The sequence below is a fragment of the Rhipicephalus microplus genome, chromosome 1 (assembly GCF_043290135.1).
Source record: "Rhipicephalus microplus isolate Deutch F79 chromosome 1, USDA_Rmic, whole genome shotgun sequence".
In the NCBI taxonomy this organism is placed as follows: Eukaryota; Metazoa; Arthropoda; class Arachnida; order Ixodida; family Ixodidae; genus Rhipicephalus; species Rhipicephalus microplus.
This window is the reverse complement of record NC_134700.1, coordinates 252,038,712-252,058,493: the sequence shown is the minus strand read 5'-3', so window position 1 is coordinate 252,058,493 and position 19,782 is coordinate 252,038,712. Positions and strand designations below refer to the sequence as shown.

At 39.0% G+C, this 19,782-nt stretch overlaps 1 protein-coding gene across 1 annotated transcript in view; it reads left to right on the top strand.

Annotated features, from left to right (window-relative positions):
* The window catches only part of LOC142814487 (homeotic protein spalt-major-like), a 39,413-nt gene extending 19,631 nt beyond the window's left edge, over positions 1-19,782 (top strand). Inside the window, exon 1 of the mRNA XM_075893250.1 lies at positions 1-19,782. This exon is cut by the window's left edge and continues 19,631 nt beyond it. Within this exon, the coding sequence (XP_075749365.1) occupies positions 11,303-11,644 (342 nt within the window). The 5' untranslated portion in view covers positions 1-11,302 and the 3' untranslated portion in view covers positions 11,645-19,782.

Genomic DNA, 19,782 nt, shown 5'->3' with positions numbered 1-19,782 from the left:
TACTATTTTGAGAATTCATTTCAACAAAAATATATTTAATGCAGGACATGAGAGACATTGATGAAATATTCTTGCGACATCCTTGCAACCTTCCTCTCATTATTTGGAATTGAAAATTGTGCAGTGGTAAGAGCTAGGCAGATTTATTGCTCAAATTCAAGGTTATTGCATTCTTACTGTGATGAGACCTCTGTTTTGTGTTGGGCCTAGCTGAGACAGTTGCATTGTTTTGTTGTATTTCTTGGGGTATTGGGCACTTCATACTTTTTAGGTTTATCTGCGTTTCACTTGGCCTCCCACAGAAACATTGCTTGGTAATAGGCACTCTATACCCCTAGCTATAAAAGCTGGAGCAATTTATTTATATTACAAGATCGCTGTTGCTGGTGATGAAACCAGCTCATCGTATATTTAGACAAGCTCACGGTGCTTGCCATTCACGGACATCACAGGCAAATGGGCATGCATGTACAAAAGGAAATAAAAAAGAAGCCATCGTGAAGTGATGGCAGCAGAAGTATTGTCTGCTCTATAAAGGCAAATAGGACTTCAGCGTTAATTTGCTCATTATTGTAAATGCGAACCCTAACAGTTTTGTTTTTTTAGTCAGTAGGCATTTGTTTTTTAAATTTATTTATTTATTTATCTATTTGAAATTTCTTACAGGCCTCTTGGGCATTGTGTAAGGGGGGCTGTAAAATAACAATGAGCAAAAAAAAATGTAAAGGAATCAAACACCACTAGGAATCAACACAGAAAAAAATTAAACACTTCATAAATAAGATGTACATAATGCATAATACACAGTGAATAAATGCATGATGTATACATATTATTTTTCCACACGTAGTAGTGTGGAAAAATACTAGCACTGAAGATTACATATTAAGCACCTTTCCAAACATTAATTCTGGTCCACAATGCCATTCTAAGTTGCAGGTGTATTAAAGCCTAATGTAGCATGCTAGCTATCCATGGTAGCATGTGGCTATAATATGTTTGTGCTACTGGAGGACGATAAATAGCTGCACCCTTTACCTATGCTGGAAAAGCAATAGAAACAGCATGAAATATTTTCTCACACAAAACAGAAAGCACCTGGGGATGAAACACTCAATGTGTGCACTTTTGTGGCACTCTAGAACAGTTTGGGTAAGCTGGCTTGGGAACAAGTTTTTTACGGTCCCAGGAATGCTGAACAAGTCTTAGTTTGATAAAGTATCTTCTGCACTACCATCTCATTCACATTGTCTTACCATAAGAAGGAAATTGATTAAAGGTGTAAAAGGCAAAAAAAGTTGTGGTACATTACGGGTGGAGCTCCAGTTCTAAGGCCCCACTGGCTACGGTTGCTCAGCGGACATGACCCAAAAGCGAATAGGAGGCACAGCACACTAGACTTGCCATGATAACATCTAATAAAAAGTACCAGGTTTTATGGTTAAACGCTCTGAAAGCCAATTTTTTTACGGTATCTATCTCGTTTTGTGCAACTGTAAGTTTACTAGTCAGTATGCTCAGTCACGTACTGGTGGTGCAAAAAATGCTGCGAGATATTTTGAGTGGAATTTTTGGTCTGCAGTGAGGTTGAAATTGCAAGCTGGAAACAGTGATAGGTGAGCGTGGTTGTGTTGGCAGAAAGCAGATGCACACATGGCCCATAGTAAACAGTGCTCTAGCTGTATGTAAGAAAGTAATATCTTGTTTATCAAGTTGATATTCCTGTGCTTTGTGTTTTATAATAGCGCTTTCTAGTGCGCGAACAGGAACACTGTGCTCAGGAACACTGTGCTCAAAGTGTTCTCTCCAGTTGTGGCGCCTTCCAGCGGTTGCGCAGGAGCCGGGGGTTGTGTTTCATTGGTCGAGGAGGACCACATTATCGTTGCCGAGGGAAACTGAGAGCAGTTATTGGTGCTCCGGCGCCTGCGGCAAAGTAAGGAGAGCACGGAAGAAGTCACGTGACCTCTCTCACGTCACTTCTGGTTTTATGCTTGCATAGGCACGGAATATCAGCGTGCGGAGAGGCGAGCATGTGGCATGCTCGCGAAGCGGGCGCGTGAGCGCGAGAAAAGTTTCATCACGTGACGTCTGACATCATGCACGCCCGCTGTTAGCTTTGCTCTCAGAGCAGCATGATTGTTCTATTCGGGAGACGAGAGCACATGTCCCTGCTGCCCCCGTATGCTGCTCTGGCTGCTGATTTCCCGTGCTCCTGCTCGCGCAATGGAAAGCGCTATAAGTGTTGAATTGTGTACTGCAGAATCTGGGGTTCTTGCTTTAGAAGTTTGTGCACCTATAAAAGTGCTTGTTGGCACTGCCGTGCAATGACTTATGCTGTCACATACTATGGCATACCATGGGTCTGCTGTTCTACACGCTGGCATGAAGGCAGTGTCATTTGTCAGGTTGAACTTTTCGGAACTTTTAAAAGCCTTTAGAATGAAGCATTAATTCCTGGATCTTACTTAGACTGCAATTTTAAATATTAAGTATGGCACACTGTATAATAGCTGACTACATACAGGAACCTGAGTGCCTCCATTGCAAGGTATCAAGATATGTGCACCAGCTGGCACAATATGACATTTTTTGCAACTTTCTGTGCCTATTTAATGTTACAGTGCTACTTAAACTATGAACAGGATTTCGCTGCAATTCTTGGTCAACATAGGCTCCTCCTGTACACGTCGTGTTCTCCTGTTACTGGAATTGATGCAGATTTAGGGTCAATGTGAGAGACTGTGAATGTGCTGCATCTCTTGGTTTTGTTTAAATCTGGAGTGAACAAGCATAATCATTGCTTAACTTTGTTTTAGTTTTATATGTTACAACTTACTCTTATGACTCTTTCGAGTTGTTTAATGAGTACCCAATTGTCCCTGTGTTTCAGTGTCTTTTACATTGTCTTTACACCTCATAAAAATAACTACATACATTAGCAGTTATACTTGCACGGCTTAAGGAGAAATAAAATTGTCAGTTGGTGTTCATAGTTGCTGCTGCTTAGATTACACATTAGATAAACAGATGTGTGTTTGCACAAGCGGGAGCACAATATTTGAATGAAGATAGGAGTGTGTGCAGTTTTTGCTGAAAAGATTTGTGGGCATTGACCAAAGTCTGAGGCATGCTTGTATAAGGGGCACTATCTAGTCTATATTTATTGATTGCCCTACCTGGCTTGAATATCTCACTTCGATGTTTGTCATCGCAGAAGGATCCCGCATACCATGCACAAGTTTCATTCTTGCACTGCTGTGTGAAGGAAGGCATACTTGAAGGATATGCATTACCCATGTCTATGGTCCAGCTGTCAGACTTCTAGATGCATCTCCTGTTTGGAGCTTGCAATGTGTGTCTGCAGTTCTCTTAGTGCAGAGACAGTTGCACAAACATCTTTCACTTTGCATTCTAATGCACATGATGAAGTGGGGCCTGTGCGTACCTCATTCTTCTGAAATGGAGGTGGCTCAGTGCGACATTATCAAGCGGTACACAACATATGCTGTTGTTACGCTTGTTCGTGTTGCTGGTAAGAACCATTCACTACGCCTTGTTTCAGCACAAGCATCGGGAAGAGGCTGTCTAGCACAGCCAGCACCTGTGTCTGCACTGAGTGCCTGCAGCAGTTGGGTGTATGTACAAGTGTGGAACCTTCCTAGAAGGTCCACTTCCTTTACTCCTCTTGCAGAGCAAGGCTTTCGCTGTTTGCTGTTTGACGTCTGCTGTGCCGAGGCTTAGCCTCCGGAAAAAGTTTTTGTCACCTAGTGACATTTAGATGTGATTTACTTGCTTGGAGTGGCTTTTTCGTGTTTCTTGTCCTGATAGTTGAGCTATAGCTTGTAGGCTACCACGGTATTCATGTATTGGTGTGTTAGTATGTTTGATAGACCTAGAGTTGAGTGTTTCAAGGGCATTCTGTAGCAAGAAATGTGTACTGAACTGTGCATGGTCCCTAGTTTGAGAGTTAGGACTGAACCATGAGGGTCGTGGATGTTAATATTTTTTTGTCAGCATATGTTAGAATCTTTTGGTGAAACTCGTTGTCTTTATAGGTGTGAACATTTAGTCTAATTAAGTTTGTTTGCTGTCTGAGTTTATTTTGTTTCCACAGAGCAAATAATTAAGTTGGTGGCATGGTGCATCAAATGTTAACAAATAGCTGCAGGGAAATGACATCTTCAATTTTTCACACTATGTGGCATTTACTGTGAGACTGGTCCAATTAGCTTTGCCTAAACATCTCTTCCTACATTTAATATTGGTAGATGGTGTTCTTTTACCATTACTGATTGGTTCAAGCGTGACGTTAAGACAAGAATGGCTTTACTCTCCTTAGACATTGTCATCCAGTTTTGTGGACATTGGCTTTCAGGCTTTTCAAGTTAATGAGAGGAAAGGTCAAATTATTTTGATGTAACATACTGCAAGCAGTAGGTGACACCAAGGCAGAAGTTTTGGCAATAAGGATATTGTGTGGAAGTCATCCCTCTGTATTGTCACCTCTGATGAAAAATAAATAGCTTGTGCAATTCAAGTGCCGCTATATAATGCGGCAATACAAGATAAAAAGTGAAGACAACAAATCATCATAAACCCTGTTCTGTTTTAAGACAAAAAAAAAAGACAGCTCTTTTAGTTGAACATGCAGGGGAAAGAGGCTTGTACAAATGCATGGGCATCTACTTCCGAGCACATGTGTCACCTGACCAAGAAAGTAATTTTGAATTCATAAAAGGCAATTAGTAATTAAGAATTCACTTAAAAAAGTATTATGTCGCTCGGATTCGAACGGGTCTGAGGAGGCCATGAACACTTATAAAAACAGCTCTCCTGAGACCTATCAGTTACTATCTCACATAACATGACAAACAACTTTATTGTGGTCCTAAGAAATGAGGCAGTGGTCCAATTAGGTATGTCCCCACCCAGCGAATGGCTTGAGTCCTAAACTGTTTCTGAGAAGCATAAACATATGATGTGAGTATGATCAGAACAGTACTAAACATTTGAAAGAGTGTACACAAACAGAGCTTCCTGCAGCACAAAAGAACGAACCACTTAATATGCAAAATAAGTAAATTTTATTGGCTGAATGTTTCATATTTGTAAACCCTTCATAAACTCTTAAAGATAACCTAGAATGTATGTCTTTTCAGCAATTCATTACAGCAGGCAAAGTTGAAATGATGGGCTATTCGACTCCTGCTAGTCAAGTAGATACCATGAACAAAACAAAATTACACTCCTGAATTCAATGATGTAACAATTTAGTGCGCACAATATTGTGAATATCTGTGTCCACAGCCTGTCATGCATAAAAACACTTGTGGAACTTGCTGTGCCATATTTACACCATATCATTGCACCACTGTAGGAGTAACACTGCCATCATAAAAGTAACACTGTGCAGTGTGACTTGAAGCAGCTTTTGTCATACTTATATTGCAGGTCAAGCCCACTTGAGATGTTGACTAAATTCCAGAATTTCATTTCTCGAACCCCAACAATGATCTCTTGTATTGCAGCTAGCAAAGGAAATTTATAAATGGTCTGACTATAGTTGTCTTGCTTGTAATCTTTACAATTACATAGTCTTCAAAACTTTTGATGCATCTCACCTCGTAGCTATCTACATTTGTATGTTCATTTGCATTGACATAAGTAAGTCTACTAAAATGACATTTTTTTATGTCCGCATAGTTTTGCAGGAAGTTTGGTAGATGAAAAGTTTAGCTAGGGACATTTGCTCAGTCACTGTTTTATTGTTTTCGTTGCTATATATGTAGTTCTTTTGTTTTTGTTTCAGCTTCAGCCCCAGGACAGTAACAGATAGGATATTAGAGGAAGAGTTTTCTCTCTTTTGAGGTAGTTTGCACAAGACACGCAACAAATATATATCTATATTGAGCTGGAATTATGTAGTGAGGCAACAGCAGAAAAACGAACTGATCTTGGTACTTACAAAGAAGGCAGTAGAAAAGGAGATACAGTCTTGGAGCATGAAAATATATGCACACTTTACACTATTGTTTTAGAGCCATGCTGTTTTAAAATAAATATGCCTTCTCGACCTGCAGTCAAAGTTCAGAACTCTTATATATTAACCAGTATATATTAACCAGCGTAGTTGCAGAGAATTTCAAGCAGCTTGGCTTGCACAGTGCTTGCTCTATTCGCTAACTGCACTTCTGTGCAAGTTTGGTTGCCACTGGGACACTGTTTTAGACATGTGTGGTTCTTTTTGCTTTGTGTATATTGATGTATAAAATGTACAAGTGGTACTTGCTAATGAATGGTGATACAAGCATCAGCATTTTGACACTTAGCATCTGATGTGCATTGCAAATGTTTGTAGTGCAGTCTCGCTTGTTCAGGTGGTTATATCTTGCCCATACCTTTCCGTTGAGTGTGTCTGTATGCATAGCTTTTCTCCTTTAAAATGAAGTTCTATAGCTTTATGCTCATTTTAGGTAATCATTAAAACACACTGGAAAGATAAGACGTTTGCGGAAGAAGTTTCCTGAGATGGTTCACATATTAATGACCACGCAACCTACGAAATCCACAAATCTTGGCACTACAGGAAAAATCCTGCATCATTAGATTTAACTTTTTAAATAACTGTTGAATTGGATTACAGCTATTGGCACGAACAGACTTTTTTGGCAGTATTTCATGTTGTCTTATATTTTTAAATGTGGCAATATTATTCTGTATGAGATTGTCTTTGTTGGACGATGTGATCAGGAAGTGCTGGCATACTCCTGACATGGCTGTGTCACTAAATGCCTTGGGAGCTATTCGCATGCTGCCATTAAAGAAAAACCAGCGACTCTTGCACTTCTTGCCTTAAAGGATTACCAGTGTGTTATGCCGAATTCTGAGGTAATATACTGTATTAAATAAGTGAAGGTGTTTGATTCTATATATTAAAGTTTGTCAGAATTCAATGAGATTGAGGAAGGGAATCAACTCAAAAGATGTTCACGTAGTACTGTCATCGTACAGGTTACGTGTTTATACTAGTTATTTGATTTTGCTGTTGTAAGTGCTGTTACTTCACATATTATCTTGTAAAGTTTTTGTGTTTTGACAAACTGGAACTCCTGCTTCTCCTAAACCCTGCATGTTAAAAGAGGGCAAAGCGAGGCTGCTCTTCAAATTTTTGCATATTGTGGTGGTGGTTTGCCATACTGTTTAATGCAGTGTTTGTTTGTGTTCCATTAAAGCTTTTTTGTGTCCTTGCTGCTGGTAATCATTTGTAAAAAAAATGTCCATGATGTTATTCTTGCTATCAACTTACTAAGAATCTATTGCCATCTTTCTTCAAAGTCCCATAATACCATGCTTGCAGCAGAACTACATGCATCACCAATTTCTGCACGTGCATATACTGCTGTGCTTATTAGCGCAATGTAGCTCACACCTCTGCTTTACGCAATAAACAATGAGTGCCTGTACCAGTGTTCTGACTCGTAATTTATTGTAGCTGGGGCTTTTTATATCATGTTGCGGGCATGATCAGCCCATCTTTGTTGTTCTGTGTTACGCTTTTCTTTCTATATTGTCTCAACGTGCAAAGAACAATATCACAATAAATATATTTAAAACAGCCCCTTCTGTATATTTGACAATATTTCCTACAATGGGTCTCTGTTGTGGATATCGGGAACTTACGCAGCTTGCTCCTACAGGTTCATCCCAGCCTCCCAAGCTTGATTTACCTAATTCATTTCATTGTCTATGTACTGTTCTTCATAATATGAAGGAGGGGGTGCCTATTTAATAACTGCTGGTGTGGGCTACGTTCAGATTCTTGCAGGCCACATTACCTTTAATAACTGCTGTTGCCTCATTTTTTAAAATGGCTTTAGAGAATCTCTCGTACCACTAACCGGCACAAACTTTTACAAGCTTATTGCCACCGTGCTATTTAAATATGTTGGCACAAGGGACAAGCAAGTTATTTGTGGCTTTTCTCTGAGCCCTGAGACACGGTAGACTATGATGTAAAAATGGGCTCTTGATAAGTAGGTTTGGCCTAGCCAACGAATCACTGAGGCTGTTGAAATGTCGCCAGGCCAAGCTGTCGATGCATTGCTCTAGCAGGTTATGACATTTTACAAGGAATAATTAATTTACGGGCTGGATATTATAGTAATGCTGAGCTCAAGGAGCTAGAACTGATCATGGATTGAATGATAATGTCTCTATTCATCATATAGCATGCCTAAAGCAATGGGACATTGCTCACTCACAGGCATGATGGATGTTTGATACAGGATTAACTGGTGGATTGATACATATTTTTAATTTAACATTTAATATTAAAATTGGGTAAAATCAATTTCTTTTGTGTCATAAAATCCCAACAAGCACTGGTAGATTGTGCCCACAAATGACCCATTTTGACTGTGACACCTCTTGTTCTTAGTATTGTAGAGTCTTCATAATACAAGATTGTTAAAGAAGTTTTGTAGAAATTTTGTATTGGGTTATAATGCATAGTGATGTCTTGAGGTTGGTCGTTTTACTAAAAATATTGCTGGTGATCTCTTGTAATGGCAGAATGATTAATATTGGAAAAACGTTTACGTTTACTTACTGGTTATGAGTTAAAAATAGCTTTAAATGAAATAAATTAATGTAGTAAGTTCAGAGGTGTCTGCCATTTAGTTTGGTAACATTAAACTGCTTTGTTTAATTTTGTATTTAATGACTTGCTTCTTCCATTGCTGAGGTGAGCCCACCTTTTCATATTGTGCATGTACTTATTTAGTATCTTCTGTCTTGTAAAACTAATGATGTCATATCTTTTTTTTTCTTTGCAGCACATAATCAGGCTTGGTGGGTGCCTTTCTTCATCTGAAAGTCATGAACAGGATATTGTGTACCCTTGAACAGTGTGCTATGCCATCCTTCCTCCTATGTCTCTATTATCTGCCTTTTAATATAATGTGTAATATGTTTTGTTCTAATATGTGCAGATATTGTGTTAAAGTCCACTTTCTTGTGCACTTTTTTGAAGGAGTTGCTTGGTTCATATCTGCCACTATGCTTTTACTTGCTGCAGTAGGTCATGATGTGTCATAATGATCACAATCAGATTGTCATTTCATGTGTAGCCGCAGTTGCTGCAGTTACTAGGCATACAAAATTATCCCTGGAGGTACTGCTTTATCATTATGATAAAACTGGTCTGATTTATATGTTTCAGTATTGCTAAGTTTTTCAGTGACGAAAATTTTTTAAGTGTATACAAAGAGAAATGTGTTTGCAGCAGAAAGAGTGAGAAAAAAGGAAATAGCTAAAACTTGGGTTGTATCTGTTCACTTCTGAATAGCAAGATTGAAGTACATTTAATACTGGTGCCACAGGGGCACTTTTGATCAATGATGAAGGTCACACCGGATCCGTTTTCTTAATTGGGATCAACTTTATGGTCGCTGCCACACGACCCAAACAAATCCAGTTCGAGCTTTGGTCAGATGAAATGCACCGGATGGCGCTACCGTGCCCTCAAACATGTCAATGACAAATATTATTAAACATTTATATAACACTGACAAAACTTAGCATAGTATATTTTTATAGAGCCCTTTATCGGTAGTGTTATTCGTGCAAAAACCGCACGAACGAAAAAAACTTAGCGTGCCACTACAAAATTAATTTCATAAATTCATCATTTGGTGAAGTCTTCCTTGCACTTACTTGTAGTGCTGTGTGAGACTCTTAATCCTCACCTTTATTTCACCGTGAAGCGGCCATTTCATTGTGCATGCCAGGGTTTTGCCCCTGGCACCTCAAGTTCCCCAGTCGCTCCTGCCAGCAGTCAACTGTAAAGTTTCCTTCATTCGACCACAAAGTGCGCGTACACTGTGACGTAGTGAAAAAGCTGGCGACACTTAAAATCAATTTGCTTTGAGGTGCTCCAATGGCTTTGACGGTGCGAAGCTGTGATGACAGTGGTCGTCTGCTTATCGTCTGCTTCTTTCATAACTATACATGAGGTCATTGTGAATTTTTTGTGCATTTTTTTTCAATTGAAATAGTTAACAACTTGCTTTTTGTAAATGTCTAGCTTTTTTAATATGTTTTTATTAAACTATGCACAATTTTTTTGTTCATTGTGCTTTCAAATACCTCAGCCAGGAGGCGCAAACGACAGTGAAATCGTGTTATATCAGCCAGATCGCGATACATGAATCGCTATAGTCTTTATCCTGATCGTGGTTAATCTCGCTCGGCACTGATCGTGGTTAAAAGTGCCCACGGTACACTGGTATAACACATTTAGACCTTTTTTTCACTGTATATATTTTTTCTTCAACAGTGCAGGTGGTATTGTAAGTGAACTTGGGGGGGGGGTCTGTGGCCTTTGAGAAATTTGCAAATGCTGGCCACCAATTCAAGGCAGTAGCTAGTTGGTTGCTGGGATTGACAATAATTTGTGTAGTGCAAATTATAAATAGCTAGTGCTCATTTTACTGTCATGTCTTCTTCTGTAGTGTATTTGAGTATAATTTGAGCTGCAGAAATAATTGCCAATGACAGAGCAGTTTGTTTTTTGTGCTTTTAAGTGCATTTAGGTTTTTATGCCAGCTTTCTCTCTGTATTTAAATATTCTGCCATTGTGTTGTTTTGCTCGTTGTGAGGAGCAGTGTTACTTGCTCTTGTGTTTCCCCTAATGGTCCCTTGCAAGAAAGATGTAGCAGTTTGGAATTTTTCATAGTTGCAGAATGCTTTGGTTATTGTTGTTGCTGTTGTTGTTATTGTTGTGCGTTGCTAGCATTAAGGTGTTGATGCAAAGCTTTATTTCATTAATCTAACTTCCTATGTGGTGTTCATGTAAAAGTTAGAAAAAAGCTGAGTTTGGTGCATTTTCTGCATGTGAGAAGTTCCAATAACAGGAAGTGAAGTAGCTGCAGTCACTACCTCAAACACAAGAAATTTTTTGTATTTAAAATGGTCTGGAACATTTTTAGGAGCACAAGATGGCACTAGGAGGGTCGTACTTTAAGGGGGTTAAAAAGAAAAATGCCGTAATTCCATCAACTCGCCAAGTTTTTTTTTTGTGAAGACAGTTTGATTGTTTATAAGCGTGTACGATATTAATTAATAGCGGGTAGACAGATTTTTGTGGGCTACTTGGATTTTTTAAAGCTCCTCAAGTAGTATTGCTTTTGTTAGTTTTGGGAATGATGAAAATAAATTGCTTCTCCACATTTCCTATCTTCCTTCTTTTCCTCTTCCCCTCCAACAAACCCCAGGTGCCGGCAGTGGCGGGGCCAATGATCAGATGACGAGTGTGGACGACTTTCTCAGCAAGTACAACTCGTACCTCCTACAGCTGCAGTCGCCTTCCTCAGCCGAGGGCTCGGCATTCCTGGCGGCTGCCCGGGCCGACAATACGTGCCCCATCTGCCTGAAGACGTACTCAACCAAGCACAGCATGCGGCGCCACATGCTGATGCACAAGCCCTTCAACCGCCGATTTCAGTGTGATGTGTGTGGCAAGCTTTTCAACTGGCCGGGCAACTTGAAGACGCACTTGCAGACCATTCACAACATGCGCGTGGTGGACTTCAAGTACCGCAAGTATCGCTTCCCTCTTCCTTCTGACATGAACAGCAAGTCGTAAGGCATAATAATGCCCAGCAATGCTGCATCCGTGTCAGGAGTTCACGCATGTAGCATGTATCGCTTGTAGTGGTAAGAAGATGGCATAGCTGTGAAAAATGGTTTCACCTTATTAGGCTCTGCTCTAACGTCAAATTTCAATTGGGAAAAGTGTATGTGCTGTGATTGATGCAAGAGTGCTGCGTTTTCACGAGTCTGGGGAAGAGTCTGAAGACGAAGACGTCGTGTAAAAAGAGAGGAAGGGAGAAAGCCACAGTGTTTTCTCAGCGTTCCGACGATGGAAACTCATCTTTGTCAAGTTATCGAACTCAATGGCCTGTCAACACACCGCTTCTCTTCTCATTCTCCTTAAGTGTGGTTATTGAAAAGCCAAGATTCCCCAAGGATGCAGTGTCTGTTGGAATTTATAATGAGAAATTCTGTAAACATACTTGGCCTCTCTCCATTGGTATGGCCAGCTCTGTGCAAACAGAGGAAATATGGCATGCTGTAATTCTGCGCCAAGCGTGTTGTGTCACCTAGTGAGATATTCTGTTTGCTTTCTAATGAGTGGTTATTCTTTAGAACAACACCATGCCGGTTTTTTTGTACTCTTATTATGGCAAACTGTTATTATTTACTTTTATGATAGAAAACATTGTAGTTGAATTGTTTTGTTGTGAGAACAGGACTGGCAACGGAAGTTCAGTCATGAGTACAATAAAGCAGCGCAGTGCTACACTTGTCTGAGCATTAGCACACGGTCACATCAGACGTGGTGATTGTGCTTCTAATTTTACCGAATTTAGTGGGAGGTGTCCTGGAGGGCAAAAGAGCGTCTGTTTACTCATAAGTGAGAGGTCACACTGGCACCCGTAAGAGGTTTTTTGTAGGGATATTTGCATTGGGAGTAGTGGACTATAAGAGATATCAGCTTGTTTGATGATTGCGTGTTCCTTTATAATTGGGCACCAGATCAGATGAAGCAGCCATGAAATTGTTCCCCAGGTTTCATGCTAACTAAATTCACCAACCATACAGTTGAGAATGTTTGGGTTGGATTGTTTGACAGGCTAGGAGAGCTGTTTTATTTACATAAAAGAAAATTTTTGCTGCAGAGTGAACACAACTACTAGAAACCCTGAAGCTGTAGTTACCAAATTATTCTACCTTCAGTTCAATATGTGTAAAGCATATATGCCTGTGGCTATGGCTAAGGAGAACAATGAGAAGATTGTTAGGGGGAAAAATTTCATTGTTCAAGTTAAGTTTTTTTTTGTGATTGCTGGAAAATTTTCAAAATTGTGGAAATAAACAGTAAACATTGTCTAGTAAAAAAGCAATGAGGATGAAGTTATCATCTTAGTTGTGAATGAAAAAAAAAACAAAAAATTGACAGCCCTGTCACTTGACTGCCTTGTTTGGGAGTATATATGCTGTCATCGATTGCAACCTGCTTTATGAGACATGGAGGATGGCATCAGAGAATAACTTATGGATACAGGCGTCTTTCATAGCTATAGCCTAGGATGGTAAAGAAAACAATTCACTAATTGAAAGGTAATTGATGTTGTAGAATACTGAAGGAATACAGTGAGATGCTAGGTCCACCCATAATTCTGGTTCTTGCAAAGGTTCAATCAGGGTGCTCGGAAAGGTTGAACAAAAACAGAACCCTATTTCTGAAGTGAGGCAGGCTACGTTGGGGTGTATTTTTTGTGTTTTCCAAATAGTATTATGTACACAAAACCTTTTTTCTTTCTTTCTTTGCTTGGTCGATGGATACAGGGTGTGTACTAGCTTTTCTTCTGTTTACCCTTGTGTGAATTTATGGCCTATTTGTAGTTGTGTTTGGTTGCAGCACTGTTTAGCATGCACAAGTGTGCTTTATAGAATCTGGCAAGTTTATCTAGATTTATGAAATGTTGCATTTTTTAGGGAAATATTTTGTAGTTATGTCTATCTTTATATTTCATTCAGTTGTATCTTTTTGTTCTTGGTTCCCATGATTTCCTGCCTGCACATGCATGTAGAATTGTGCATGTTTTTTTTTTTTCGTGGTACCAGGGTACATATGTATACTCTATGAAATTTGTGTTTTTTTTGTTCACTACTGACGTAATGTTTACACATGCCTGCGTTCCTATGTATGTGTTCACCTTGGCTTCTCGGCAAGGTAGGAGAGGTCTAGTATAGGAAAATGGTATGATTATTTTGCTATTGAACCTTGAAGTTGTAGTTTTAATTTATTTCAGGGACACAGGGTGTTTTATTAATTACTATATTATCATTATTGATATTATTGTTACTTCTAGTTACTCTGCTTCATACATGTAAGTATATATATATATATATGTATACACATCCCCTTCAGTTGCCGAGTCAACAACCCATCGAAATCATGTGTACTAATAAGAAAAAGTTATATTTATGACATGCTGATGCTGCATACATTTTAGGGCGATTCTCATTCAACCTTTGCCACAGTATCGATTGATCAGAAGCATGAACTGTCCACAGTGCAGCCATTCTGTGCTGAGTGGCCTTCAGCTTTGCCCCAGGTTTTGTTATATGTGTTAAAAAAAAAAAACAGTCAGAAAGATGTGCTATGTGCTAGAGGGTAGACATGCAAGGTACTGCTCGTGGTGCCTGTATCTTGTATAATTGGTTCTCTCCATCATTTCTGATAGGGATAAATTGTATAAGCAAAATTGAAGAATAATAGCAGTTTTTCCAAGAAAGCTGATAATGAGCAAAGCAAATGGGCCACCACACATGAATTTGTTTTCACCATTGAAGCAGGGTCCCTCTGTTTGTGAATGCAAGGATTCACGAAAAATTCCAGGTATTTTACTTGTTGTGATGTTCCATGCATGATGGTGTATAGGAGATGCAATAAATCAGTTGTAACTGGACAAAATGAACTGGCAGCTGGAGGGGATGTTTTAGTTTCTCTCTCTCTCTCTTTTTTTTTGCAATTGGTGTTCCAGTGTGGTTCTTGTACATGTGCTTGGCAGCTGCAACTTTGGTTTACCTTAGTCCATTATTTAGTGAATCGAGGCTTCTTTCGCATCTCGCGTGTTACGCTTGGGTGCACGGTAACTAGACATTGTCCTGTGTTTGCGCCCCGACAGATTTCAATGCATCCGCAAGAAAGTCGGCTTATTTGTTTAAATGGCATGGCTCAGTATGTCCGAGCTCTTGTAAAAGTGCTCTTCTGTGTATTCATTATCATGTAGTGCTTCCTTGAGCTCGCCTTTTAAGTATTTGCTCTTCACTGTTATTTTACATTCCACAGAATGTTTTACCTTTCTGTTGAGCACGTACTAGGCACAGATTGTAGGTGTCTCCTTTTTTAAGCAAAGACTTCTCTTTGTATTTTTTAAGCTCCTCATTTTCATTTTATGAGTACCCTGTAATGCTCTCCTCGTTTTCTTATTTATGCACTTGTCATTATTTCAGCTTGTATTATATTGTCGTTTGTATAAGATGAGCTTGGAAGAGACACAGTGAGAAAAATTATTCCGCTTACATTAGTTTGCAACTTTTGCACAATACCAAAAACCCTGCTCTTGCCTCCATTAGAAGATGCTTAGTATTTAAGAAATGAGGCAAAAAGGAAACTTCAACAGCCACTACAAGGGTGTAGATAGCTTTCTATGGGTAAAAATAGATTACAAGCGTCGAAATTAATACGTGAAGGTTTATGAATTTTCAGTAAGTCATTGTGGTCAGAATATGAAAAAAAATACGCTGAGATTTGCAATAATATTGTGTTACAGCAGTGCCTTTTTTGGCAAAAACGAAAAAACAAAAATGGAACTCTCAGCTTCAGTTTCTTTTCTAAAAGTTAGCCTAGGATTGTAAAATAAAGACAAAAGAATTTAAAACACTAATTTATTAGACTAAGCTGATTCAGTGTTTCAGTTTAGGGCCCCATTTATGAATAACTTTGTTCAGAGTTTCATCTGGCCATGCACTTCAGTGGCTGAGTATATTGTGCTGTGAATAAACGTCCTCTCTATCTTTTTTTTTTTTTTGCCCAAGAGGTCGGTCTAGTAAAGCATCAGCTGAGAAGCAGCAAACCAAAACAAGTTCTCTTATGAGGACAAATTTTTAGAAAAGCAGTCGGAGTTAATTTACAGTAGCGACTTTCCTGTAGTTTGCATATAATATACTCTCTTCTGAACATAGCAAAGCACAGTTTGTGCCAAAGGGTTTCCGGATGGGTGCATGCAATTCCTGTCTTTGGCACCACTTGTGGGTATGCCTGACTGTAGTTATCCTGTGGTGCTTTTCAGACAATATTGCATCTATCCTATGCAACTGGGGGTGTATTTTGTGTGTTTTATAAACATTTTATTTTAATGTGAATGACATGTGCGTTGGAATAAAGTACTTCCTATAAATTTGGCACAGTCAAATGCTGATATTTATTGTGGTTTGCAGGCACCGTTGATGGGATCAATTTAATTCGAGTGATGCCTCTTCATGTCTGATTAATCACCAGTGTCATAAACTATAGCAGTGCTTCCGATGTTACAAATTGAGAATAGAGAATGACTACAACATGCCAACAGGAAATGTGCATTTATTTTCTGCAAGGAGCTGTTGGTTATGCCTGTTCTGTCACTCTTTATGTATAATTTTAGGGATTGTCTCCGTGTGTCTTATTGCTGTGAAAACCTTATATAACAGCTCTCACTGAAAAGTGCTCGATTTCATTGTAACGATTTTGCCTCCCATTTTCTGTGTGAAGCAAATCAGTCCAAATTTTCAGATCGTATTGTTCACCTAAAGTAGATGGAAAAAAAATTGGAGGAATAATAATCAAATGTAATGTTCACTTTTTGTTTGATCAGTGCTCTTTCATGCACAGTTTTATAGATTTTGCTAAAATATTCAAAATGCATTTAGTAGCTCCTTTTGGAAAGTTATTTAAGATCTGCTGTTTGATTTGAGATCAGTCTCCATTTGACTTACATTAGGGAGTCCAGCTAAGGGAAGGCTGTAAGTGTGACTTTTGGATTCCGCTGAGCGCAACCTGTTTTAATTATAAAAAAAAAGGAAGTTGCCTGATGGGGCCAAATGGTCATCTTGAGGTCATTTGGAAACTTACGACATTGTCCTCTTATTTAAAAGGAAGCATGCATCACTCGGACACAACTGTCCAGTCTTTCACTATCTCAGTGTCACATTATTTTAACTTATATACCCTAAATGTGTGAAATGTATGAAAGTTTCTTTCGTAGTTGTCTTCACTTGCATGCTTGTCTTCTTTCAAAAGAGATGTTGAATATGTCTATGCAGATGAGAAGCACATGAATGTTTTTAATTGCTGTCTTTATGGCATTTATGTAGTTTCAATTTAATTGTTAAATTGCTGTGCCATGCATATATCTTCCTGTCCAACTGAATGCATATATCACTAAAAAGTTTTTAAGGGCAATGACCGCTCCAAATCAATTGATTGAGGACGTATTTACTTTAAAACGAGAACTAATGGGCCAGTTTTATCAATGTACTTGTTGCATTGCCACTGTTGCGAATGGATGTCGGCAATAGTTGTAATATAGTTAGCTGAATGGAAACTGTAGCGATAAAGTTTTTACCGTGACCAATTGGCCCCAGCCATAAATAAAATAAAAAAAAAAGAACTCTACAATAGAGGAACAATCTCAAGAGATGCCTACCTTTGCTTGCCTTAGTAATTTCTTTGAGGAAACTTCAAAGGCATTCTCGTTTGCTTTACCCTCAGGGTTGCCTTGAACCAAGATATTGCTGAACATGTTAGGCTGGTTAGTGACAAATACATGAAAATGCAATGTACATCGTACGCAAAAGCTGCTGCTATTTTCTTTAGAAGGAGTGGTCATGTGCAAAGCTATGGCTTTTGGCTGCTTATACTACAGTGACCAGTATTGGCCGATGGTTGGGCAGCAATGTAAAGCAACATTAGCCAGTGCTCACATTATGCACTTGTGAGACTCTCACTCCCTGTCCTATATTGAAATGCTAATGTAGGTTTCTTTGTAAACAAATCTTCTAGTTCATATTTTTATTAGAGTTTCACTTGATAATATTTGTGTCCAACTTTACCTCATTAAGGTTAATTTTGCCAAATTTTAGCTTTAAAAAAGACATTCTTTAGGTGAATCAAGAGGCCAATTCTGGAATACCAATTTGTTTCCTCTGTTGTTCATTGCAATATAATATTATTTTTTGTGTGTGTGTTTGTGTACAGTGTACATTGCATATTCATGTGTTTCCATTTGTCACATTTTCATCAAGTGCGGTGTGGGCGGACTCCTGGCGTGACGTACTATTCAGGCTGGTGCACATACGTGGTGAGGCTGGTTTATCGCTTAGGGAAGTGCCACCCCCAGCACTCATGTCAGTCTGTAGCACCCAAAGTCAGTTTGCAGCAAAAATAAAAAGTCTTATTGAATGAGCCACATGTGCCTCATGGTAGCAAATGTGTGTGCATAAACAACAATCTGAAAGCTCTTCGCATACACCTAAGATTACATAATGCACTGTATACTGCATTTTTATTACCCTTTTATGTGCTTACCTAGGTAGAAAAGGCAAAGTTTTAACCTTGTTGGTGTATAGACCAGTCTTCTTTTTTTAAGAAAGCCCTGTTTATCAGCATAGCATTAGCACTAGTAGAGGGAGGTTGGACTGTGGGGAGCAGTTGAAACAGTAGTCTCTGGCAGTTCCTTTCATCATCATAGGATGAGGAACTGCTCTTGTGTGAAGTCACATGTGAACCATTTACCCAGCGAACACAACGAGGTAGCCAGTATGAACTTTGAAGCAACGTTTTATGATACAAAGGCTGTGTAAAATACTAGCTAGTGCATCTGTTCTTGGAGCATTCATGTAACATTTTAAACGTATGTGCTGCATTTACACTTTGGCTTTCTGCTTCACTTGTGGGCTTCTTGTCTGTGTGTTGATAGTCTGGCTGTGCAGGACAACTGGCTTGCAATTTTGAAAACAGCCCCTCGTTGGTCTGTGATGTCTTCCTTGCATATTTAACATGATCCAAGGTGATGATGCTGCTGTTGTCACAGGGCTCTCGTAAGGCCCATCTCGCAGCACTTTCGTGGGAACTGCAGTACTCAAACTATGCACTGGCATTTGTTATCATCATCACTGCTACAGCATCATCTGCAAGTGCATTTCTCCTTATGCATATTCTCACTGAATTCTAAGCTTATCTTAAGATGAAGACAATATTTTCAGGCGTATTGTTGCAAGAGCTGTGTATCTCGTAACACGATAACATGCTCAGTAACATCCCAAAGTGTTATTTATTGGATCAGTTTATTGGACATTTTCAAGAGGTGTGAATATTGTTGAAAAGGAATGTTTACATCTACATGCAAAGCTACAAAGCAAACCGAAGTGCACTCTTGAGAAATTTAAGTTCATTAATTCCTGCAGAATTGATGCAGAGCTTTAAAAAGAGGGCATGTTTGTTCCTCATATAAAGTGCAAAGCTTTAATTTTGATGGACTTGGTATCTCTGTAACGTTATGCCGTGTTCATGCCACATGTGGATGCAGCCGTTCCCTTTGAAGGACTTATGTGGACTATTGCCGTAGTTTTTGTTACTTTTGTCATGGCATTTATTTTTGATTCCGCTAAGCTATTGTGATTTTGTTCTGTAGTGAAAGAACTGTGTACCTTGCTTTGATTATACTTTTTTGATCTTAGTTTTCATAGCTTATTTCAGTAGGTGGCGAAAAAGATCAAATGGTATGGTGGTGTAATGGCGTTATAGAAGCCAAGCATTTACCTTGTCGGGTGTTGAAGGGCCATTACGTGTGGCTACTGAAAATAAGTTCGAGGTACTCTGAAAATGCATGCATCTCTGTCATATGCAGTTTTACGCATTTGTGAAGTGCTTTGTGTAGAAGTGTGTGTTGAACATTGTGTGTCTTGTTAGGGGAAGTCAACACCAGAACAAAGGGATGTGCATTTCTGATAGTTCTCTTGGGTAATGGGCTGTGCTGGTGTGCTGCTTTTCTTTTACTTCTTTTGCATTCATAGATTTTAGTCAGCATAAATGTCTTGTGAAAACTGTTTTACAAGTGAATTAAATGCAAAAAAATGAACAAAAAAGGCAAATAAAAGAGCTTTAGCTATCCA